Source organism: Rutilus rutilus (genome assembly GCF_951802725.1).
Source record: "Rutilus rutilus genome assembly, chromosome: 13".
In the NCBI taxonomy this organism is placed as follows: domain Eukaryota; kingdom Metazoa; phylum Chordata; class Actinopteri; order Cypriniformes; family Leuciscidae; genus Rutilus; species Rutilus rutilus.
In genome coordinates, this window is record NC_140218.1 from 28,578,475 (window position 1) to 28,588,006 (window position 9,532).

The 9,532-nt window shown below is 41.4% G+C and overlaps 1 protein-coding gene across 1 annotated transcript; it reads right to left on the reverse strand.

The window, feature by feature from the left end:
* Positions 1 to 470: 470 nt before the first annotated feature.
* On the reverse strand, positions 471 to 9,426 carry exosc10 (exosome component 10). The gene is made up of 25 exons (XM_084428951.1): positions 9,251 to 9,426; positions 8,951 to 9,087; positions 8,611 to 8,734; positions 8,276 to 8,380; positions 7,997 to 8,150; positions 7,799 to 7,907; positions 7,614 to 7,689; positions 7,424 to 7,534; positions 7,203 to 7,346; positions 6,723 to 6,913; positions 6,456 to 6,612; positions 5,232 to 5,380; positions 5,098 to 5,148; positions 3,436 to 3,547; positions 3,254 to 3,301; positions 3,099 to 3,174; positions 2,901 to 3,013; positions 1,952 to 2,053; positions 1,807 to 1,875; positions 1,582 to 1,675; positions 1,434 to 1,507; positions 1,144 to 1,360; positions 993 to 1,054; positions 840 to 910; positions 471 to 761 (listed from the first exon to the last, which is right to left on the reverse strand). Exons 1-25 carry the CDS (start codon positions 9,371 to 9,373, stop codon positions 731 to 733), a joined length of 2,700 nt encoding a protein of 899 aa, XP_084285077.1. The 5' UTR covers positions 9,374 to 9,426; the 3' UTR covers positions 471 to 730.
* Between the last annotated feature and the right edge of the window lie 106 nt (positions 9,427 to 9,532).

Below are 9,532 nucleotides of genomic sequence, written 5' to 3' on the forward strand. Positions count from 1 at the left end.
TGGAGATGTCAAACCAAGCAGTTTATTATAAAGAAAGTGATACACATTAATTAAAAATGTCCTTGTTGCGGTGCAATTATACATACGGAGTAATATTAACTACATGCAGGGTTAGTTGTGTGTAAAGTTATTACTATAATAATTACATGTAACAAGGGCAAATTGTTCCCTAAGCAAAAAAAGTTACATTTTATTTTAAGGTGTCTTTGTTACACTGTAATTACATTTAAGTGTACTTACTATAGGGTTAGGATTTGGTTTAGGGTTAGCTGCATATGATTATGCATAATTTATATATAGTAACAAAGACACTGTAAAATAAAGTGTTACCCAAAAAAAACAAGCACACACTCAAAAGCTCTCTGTTATAAAAGTATTGACACTGTGGTTGTCACATCAGTGGATCATAAGTGATGTGATGAACTACATTTACAGCTACTCTAACATACTAACAAACAGCCACTAAAAGCAACTACAGCACAATCCTTTATTTGATATAATTAAATATCAACTTTTGGCAGTCCAAAGACTCCAGAGGAAACATGACGCATCTAAGAAGACCTTCATAACTATGATTTAAAATCTCATTTTAATAAAGGAGAATGGATCAAATTACACAAAATAAGTATACAAGCACTGTCAGGACAAGTTCAGTCTGCAGAACATGTAGGACGCTTTTAAAAAGGAAAACAAAAAAAGGGGTGGATTGAACTTCATCAGTTGAAGACTCCTATCTCTTGGGCCAGTTGTGGCGAAACCCTCTGCGAACAGAAACAAACAGAACATATAAATGCCTTTTTAATCCAGCGACGACCGTTACAGTGAGAGCGTCACAGTACCTGTCAGATTTGGCGGGTAAGTAAGACATGCTCCTTCCTCCCCCAGTGTTTTTCTTCTGTCCTTTTTTTTTCTGAGAATCAAAATTGGTTAAAGATTAGATCATGCAAAAGCTGAGAGATTTGTGGAAAGGTGAAAGCTTGTAGATTCCAAACCTTCTGCTTGGGTCCGCGCGCTTGTCCGTTCGGATCGAACTGTGAACTCTCTTTCAATTTACCTGCGTGTTTAAAGCGCAAACAAATGAAGACAATACACTGAAGACAGCAACAGGAAAAATAAGTGACCGAAACGAGGCAGATCTCTCACCGTCGAACATTTTGAAATTTGACTGGCTGTAGTCATAAGGTTGAAACTCTTGAGGAACTTCAGGCTCTTGAACGATTTTCTGCTTCTGTTTTTTCTGCGCAGGTTTTGCGGCCTGATCAGCCACTGACGTCTCGCTTTCAGTCTTCGAGTCTTTAAGACCATCTTCAGCAACATCACTGGCAGCTCTCTCTCTTTTCTGTCCAGCCTGCTTTGCTTCCTAAAAACACAAGACGTTAGCGTAAAACCAACAAGAAGCCGCTTGTCAAATTCGCGAGCCGAAGCTTCCTCACCATTACTTGCTGCCTGACGGTGTGAACCTTTTTCAGCGACTCCTGGTAGCTCAGTTTGACTCTCTTTCGTTCCTCTGAAAGACAAACGAGCAGTTACGCACATACAGAATCGCTTTAGACTACACAGAGTTTCTTGTGTTGTTTGTACCTTGAGCTTTCTTGGCCTGTTCTCTAGCTTGCTGCTTGGCCTGAGCCTCCTTCTGCTGCTGCTCAATACTCTGTAATTTCCACCGGTTATGAATCTGTTTTCAACAGAACAATCAAAATAGTCAATATAAGCCAGTAGTCACTAAAACCGGAGCTCCTTCACTGCATCTAGAATCATTTTGGAATATCTGTGACTCCCTGAATCCAAAAAAAAGAGAAACTATACCTCATAAATCTTTGAAGATGGGTCATATTTGGCATTCGTTGATATGTGAATGTCCTTTGATGGTAAATACTGAAAACAAGCATTGAAATGTCAGTGCAAGTACATACTTTAGACGAAATCCATCAGCTAGACTGAAGTATTGTACCATTCGGAAGGGGTTGTCAAACGAGTCCATGATGCTGTGTGCTTTCTGCTGCGCCACTGTCAGATGAGCAGGAGCTGCTTCCTCTTCATCATCATCCTCATCCTCAAAAACACATGACAAATAACATCCTCAACTCTCACAAACACTCCCAAATCAATACTAAGAGCATTACAACATGTTTTAACAAAATCAACTTCTAACTTCTGCTTGACACTATAACCGATTAAGACATCCTGCTAAGGCCCCGATATACTCACAGCGAAGGTCTTTTTCTTTCTTCATTTAGAGGTAAAGAAGTTTGAAATACTTTGCAGCGATATACTGTTAGAAAATGTACATATATACATGTGTGCTGCACACTTTCCTCACAATCACAAAATGCACAAAACAAAAATAACAGCGGTGAGAAAACAGCAGTTAAGAAAGCATCTGATCATAGCGATGTGGATGCTTGCACAAGCTCTGCAATTCAGCGCTCGTGTCACGTCACGTTTATTTATACAATAGATTGCTGTAAAGCAAGCAGCTTTATAGTATTACACATGAAAAACAGCGTCAGTGTCTCTGTCAATTACAATTACATTTTCTACAATAAAGCAGCTCTCCAGTGTGCTCATGTTTTCACTCGCGGACATCTGACCTCCTTCCACGTAAAAGAAGGCGGAGCCTCAGTCACGCCTACCTATTATGTAATCGCCACGAACCAATGGGAGTTCGAAGAGCCTTTAGCAGCCAAAGTGAACTTTTTTTTAGAAAGTTAGTTTTGGCAAGCGGATTCGAACTCCTGAAATGAACACCAAACGAACCTCATTTTCGCCTGCTTTTGTTCGAAATGACATCACAACGGCTCAACGCATGAAATACATAGGGGCCTTTAACCACACTGCCTCTGTCGTCAGCACACCCAAACATGCAAAACGAAGGACACTTTTCTTTTCAAATGTCCTACCGCAAACAGTCGGATTTTTGCTGAAGCCATCAGCCCATGCGAGGACTGTCCCTCTCGGTCCACGCTTTCATTCTCCTCTTCTGAAAACAACACTCCTGGTTTGGTTGGGGTTTCTGAAGACACATGGAGAAAGCAATTTAGTGATTTTCATGTCTAAATAGAAAGGCAAATTAAGGTATGGATAATATCTAGACCTACCAAAGGAAGAGAGGTCCAGGAAATCACTTTCAGACGAGCGGGAGGTGTCATGGGGGCCGAATAAGGTCAACTGTGGCTAGAAGACGACAGCAAGAGCTACTCAATAACACAGCTTCTTATGGCAGTTAGTTTCTCTCACACACACACACACACACCTTTCTTTTAGGGGTCGTTGATTTCTTCTTTATAGAAGGTACCTCTGCCTGAAGAGAGACAACATTATTAGTAGTAGTCATGGTCTACAATTTCATATTGATATCGCAAATTATAGAACTAATACATTTATATCACATTAGTGATAGTCAATCAGTTAAGTGGTGTTTGTATGAGCGCACACCTTGAGTAAAGGAATCTCTCGAGCTTCTTTGACCAGCTGATGAAGCTCATTGATCTGCTGGCGCACTAGTGGTGGAGTGGGGTTACAGCAAGCGATGATGCCCTGAGGCTCCCTGTAGGGAAAAACACATCCGTTTATACAGGTTCCTCTGAGTGAGAGAGTGCAGCCGCCTTACAGCTTACAATAGAATTAAATATTTAAAGGATATATCATAGGAAAAAGAAAAAAAAAGGGCTTCAAATACACTAGTCCACTCCATTTATTGAAACTAAACAGCTTGTTCAGAAATCATCATGGTTGTGACGTCACTCAACACCCATGTCTACATAACATCTGAAAAACAACCATTTGAAAAACGATCATTAGCAAATGCCTGCAAACTATGACACTGCGGGGAGGTTAGCCAATCATAACAGAGGACATTTACATACACTACTGTTCGGTTAAAATAACTGTTTTCTATGTGAATATATTGTAAAATGTCATTTATTCCTGTGATGATAAAGCTGAATTTTCAGCATCATTACTCCAGTCTTCAGTGTCACATGATCCTTCAGAAATCATTCTGATATGATGATTTGCTGCAAGAAACATTATTATCAATGTTGAAAACGGTTGTGCATGCTACCTTTTTTCAGGATTATTTCTTTACTGTCACTAGTGATTCTAAGGGTCAGTAAGATGGTTAAAAATGCCCATTAAAGGCCAGTTCACACCAAGAATGATAACTCTAACAATTATATTAGGGACAGTTAATACAGTTATATTAGGGCCCTATGAAATCAGTTTTATCTTTTTCCAAATTCCATTAGAATTTTTCTGGATTCTGTTTCAAATTCTGTTGTGTATTTAGATTTTTCTGGCTATCAAATTAAGGTATAAATCTAATTCAAATGAGCTTTTAATCATGAAATTAAATAAAAAAGAAGAAAAAAAAAGTGCTGCACAAAAGATCTTTACTGTTAAAATTAAAACATGGAAGAAAATTGATTATTCCTTAAAGATAAAGTTTTAAGAATAATTTATTATTGGTGTTAGTATTACATTGAGATGTAAATTCTACAGTGCAACAGTAATATATTCGTCAATTTCTTTTATTTTGACGGGTTGCTGTGAAGACCTTTGTTTTTCTGTGCGTTTATGATATGATGATAGATCTTCTCAACTGAAACTGTAAAATGCTGATGAAGCGACTTCTCAGAGCGGCTCTGGAGATGAAGTTCATGCATTCAGAGGCTGGAAACACTGCGAACGTCACACTTGCTTCAGTGTTTGTGTGGGAAAAATACCATTCATTCACTCAAACACACGCAGAACATCCATGATTCGTAATGAAACAGTCTCTATGCAGTTCAATATTCACAGACTACTCTTATTTCCTGACTTAATTTAGGTGTCCTGACCTGCTTTTTATTTCTTCATCAAATTTGACAAATTCCATGAAATTACACGTTACACAGTAAATTATCGCCATCTTTATAGTTGTTGTGTGAATTCTTTTATATTTACAATGACTTTTAGAACTATATCTTAATTGTTTTAGTCATTGGTGTGAACAGGCCTTAAATTATGACTGTTTTCTGAGCAAGAAACCTTGAAGAACAGTGCACCTTATGCAGAGAAAATGAAAACAAATGAACTTTAGGGCCCTTTAAAACTTACTTTGGAAGCTCCTCTGCGATCTTCATCATCATGTGGTTTGGTAAGATATACCTGTGGAGAAACAACATGTTCATGATCACAATTACTATTAATCAGTCAACAGACGCATGCATGGAGACGGTCGGGGGCGTCACCCGGTGCTCTCGTCTTCCTGTCGTGCCAGTTTGTCTCTCCAGGCGTACAGCAGTCTGAACGCTGCCAGCTGCTGCGTGTTGAAGCTCTTCTTCTGCTTGCGGTACAGCTCCATGTACGAGTCCTCCGTAAAAATAGGCTTCACGTATTTCTAAAGAGAAAGATTAAAAATATTCACGTCAAACAACGAATCACTATTTGGAACTTTTTTTTAATTGATTCCATCCATCCATCCACTGTATCTCCATCCATCCATCCACTGTATCTCCATCCATCCATCCACTGTATCTCCATCCATCCATCCACTGTATCTCCATCCATCCATCCACTGTATCTCCATCCATCCATCCACTGTATCTCCATCCATCCATCCACTGCATCTCCATCCATCCACTTCATCTCCATCCATCCATCCATCGTATCTCCATCTATCCATCCATCCATCTACTGTATCTCCATCCATCGCATCTCCATCCATCCATCCACTGTATCTCCATCCATCCACTGTATCTGTATCTCCATCCATCCATCCACTGTATCTCCATCCATCCATCCATCCACTGTATCTCCATCCATCCATCCATCCACTGTATCTCCATCCATCCATCCATCCACTGTATCTCCATCCATCCACTGTATCTGTATCTCCATCCATCCATCCACTGTATCTCCATCCATCCATCCATCCACTGTATCTCCATCCATCCACTGTATCTCCATCCATCCACTGTATCTCCATCCATCCATCCATCCATCCACTGTATCTCCATCCATCCACTGTATCTGTATCTCCATCCATCCATCCACTGTATCTGTATCTCCATCCATCCATCCACTGTATCTCCATCCATCCATCCATCCATCCACTGTATCTCCATCCATCTACTGTATCTCCATCCATCTACTGTATCTCCATCTATCCATCCATCCATCCACTGTATCTCCATTTATCTATCCATCCATCCATCCATCCATCTACTGTATCTCTATCTATCCATCCATCCATCCATCCATCCATCCATCTACTGTATCTCTATCTATCTATCCATCCATCCATCTACTGTATCTTTATCTATCTATCTACTGTATCTCTATCTATCTATCTATCTATCTATCTATCTATCTATCTTAATCAAGTCAAATCAAATCCACACAAAGTGATCAAATGCACAGAAAATATGAAAGGATGTGTTTGGAGTGTTTGCTATGAAGAAATCTGCCCACACCTTGAGCGAGAGGTCTCTGCTTTTCGCCCAGACCTGCTGAATGAGGGCAGGCTGCCCGTTGCCCATATCATACAGGTCAGCTCGGACTCGATCATACACGTACAGCAGGTAGTGTGTGTCAGCCTGAGCGTACTTCAACATCTCATCTGGCAACGGTCTGCAGACACAACACACACCATATGAATGACCACACTGTTAATGCTGCCCTACATAATGAGTTTGGCTCAATAATAAAGGAGAGTTGTATTAATGTACAGAATGTATTACCGTATCCTCCAGTCTGCCAGCTGGTAGCGTTTATCAGAGTTCACGTTGCAGTAGACTTTCAGGAGATGGTCAAGGGAGTTTCGGCCGAGGTTTAGGCAACGCGCGGCATGATGGGTGTCAAACATGTTGACCACATAGAGGCTGAAGTCCTTCTGTAGCCACTCAATGTCAGAGTCAGCGCCGTGAAACACCTGCAGGAGCGTCACGTGCAACATAAACAACATCAAGACATCACCACATGGCACTGAACATGCAGAACTTGACATTTTATCAAACCGGATGCTGAATGTTCAGTTTCATGCAGATGCACGTCACAATAGGGAAGAAAAGATTCTCACAGCTACGTTTCATGCCGAATTTAAGATATGCGTAAAATGCCAAAGAACTGCCAGAATTCATTCTATAGTCACAGAACTATTCATTTACACCTTGCAGAAACACATACAATCTAAGTGGGTGACTTTATTAGAAAAGCATCACCTTCACAATGGTGGGGTCAGTGAAAGTCTCGTTTAGGATGTACATTTCACTGCGCAGTTCCAGCGTGTCTATGATGAAGTCCTCCTCCCGCGTCGATATCTGCATCAAACACGTGATTCCCAAAAAGCTTCTGTAGGAATGATGCTGTGGACGGAGAACTGGTGTGAATTAAAAACTTCCATGATTAGCAAGCATCATAAAAAAACTGAACACGCTCATACCTCCAGGTCCACAGCGAACTCCGACATCTTGGCCAACTTCTCATTCATAGCAACAAGATCATCTAAAGTATTGATGAACTGACAAGCGGACTCAGCAATAGGTGTATACATCTAAAACACAATAATTGATGTTAAATCCAAATGAAAACAGTTCCTGAGAAGAACACATATGATGAATAAAGACATTGACCTGGGCATCAGGTTTACACTTCAGACTCTCTGGCATGACCAGATGGTCCAATTCATACTGATAGGGGTGAGAAAACCTGGAAAACAGCATTTACAACAAGACTAGCATTAAACACTGATGGGAAATGACTAACATAAACACACTAGATGGCTTTACACCGGATAAATGACAGAAACGTCTCTTACATGTCGTCCACATGCTCTTTCGTTCTCTGCTGATGGATAAAATCCGCCAGCGCAGCAGGAACATCTAAATCCTCCGGTCTCTCCTTACGAATGTGTTTGTCGGCAAAATCTAAATCACACATTTGGTTACATTGCTGGTTGCAAAGGCAAGAGAAATATACATTTAAAAAAAAAAGAAGTCTTTTTTAACACACTCACATGATGGCAGAGGTTTCTCTGCATTGGGTTTGATGAAGATTTTAGAGACGAAAGGAGTGTTGCTGTTATCCACTTTGTCCTTGAATTTGAGTTGCGGCCGCTGGATGTTTTTAGCATGTAAAAGGCGAAAGGTCTCGGTGTTGCGTTCTCCTCCCTGGAAAGAGAAGAAAAGCCGCCGTCATGCCTGAACCTGCTCCTCTACACGTTCTCAAATAACGACACCCGATCAGAAATGTTGCCAGGTCAAAAAAAAGGAGGATGATGCGCTAAGAAAGTAACCTTGCGATTCCAGCTGGACACGACGATCTTGGGCGGCTGATATCCGGTGGGCATCACCGGCTGCTGGGAGCGACTCACACCAGAGGCCTCGTCCAGGAGAATACCCTGAACACAGGTCACAAATCAAACAGATATAGCCTATGGAAAGCATTAAAGGAGGATAGATTCTGATTGGTTTGTCGCTGTGTGTTGTTGTCATGCGTGTCATGATTCTCAAAGAATTGTTATGGTTATTGTTCTTGGTGTGAACGGGTTAGGGTTATAGACCTATATGGACAGAAACAATAACACCAGAAGCTTGAATCTTAAAGCTGTTGTTAGAGTAACACTCGTACCACTTTCTCAAGGATGGCATCATTCGAGTCCACCACCAGGTCGAACCTGTCCTCCTGTCCAGTCAGTTTGTTCCTGTCTCTCATGTGAGATCTACAGCCATGATGCTGCATGATCCTGCTCATACTGTCAGAGAAACACACAGATATCAGTACAATGTGACGTCTCCGATTATTACAATCAATTTCATCCACCCCTCAAGTTCTGTTGAGGTCCAACAGATGCTAATGCTGTATGTAGTAATTAGAGCTGATCTCGATTCAAACACACACGAGATCTTATTCCTAATATATATAGGACCGTGAGTGTCCAGTGGGCCAGTGCTTGAGTGGGGTGTTTTACCAGTGTAAGAGTCGGTCCCCCTGTGAGGCGCAGAAGTGCTGGAAGGCGGGGAAGCTTCGGTACAGGTCAAACTCATCTCCGGCTGCGGGAAGAGCTGCGGACGCCTTCGTGGAAGACACCACCGCTCCCAGGCCATGCTGTGGAAACACACAACACTCCAATACATTCACTGCAACTTCACATTTCGAAAATATAACTCGCAAGCGTTACTGCGTACGCACGCATGGCCACTCTTTCCACGTTGCGCTTGTGTTTACAGTTAGTTACAGCGGGATTTACGCACTGAAACGACCAACCGACCTTGACAAATGCATCGACGTCCTTGAATCCGGGACAAAACTCTGTTTCTGCCTCTGGTTCTTCGGCTAATGAAGAATGATCACTCTGATTAACGGTGGCAGCACTGCTCGAGGAGGCAGCCATATTGAAACATTAAATCGCGAGAAAACCTCTTCTTCTATGCCAACCGTGTGTGTGTCGACTTTAGCAATGTCGCCACCTGAAGTACAGCTCTGTTGGTTACTAGCAGCTCTTGCATTGACTAGCGGTGGAAAAAGTCAAACTCGTTCAAAGGGCTAATAA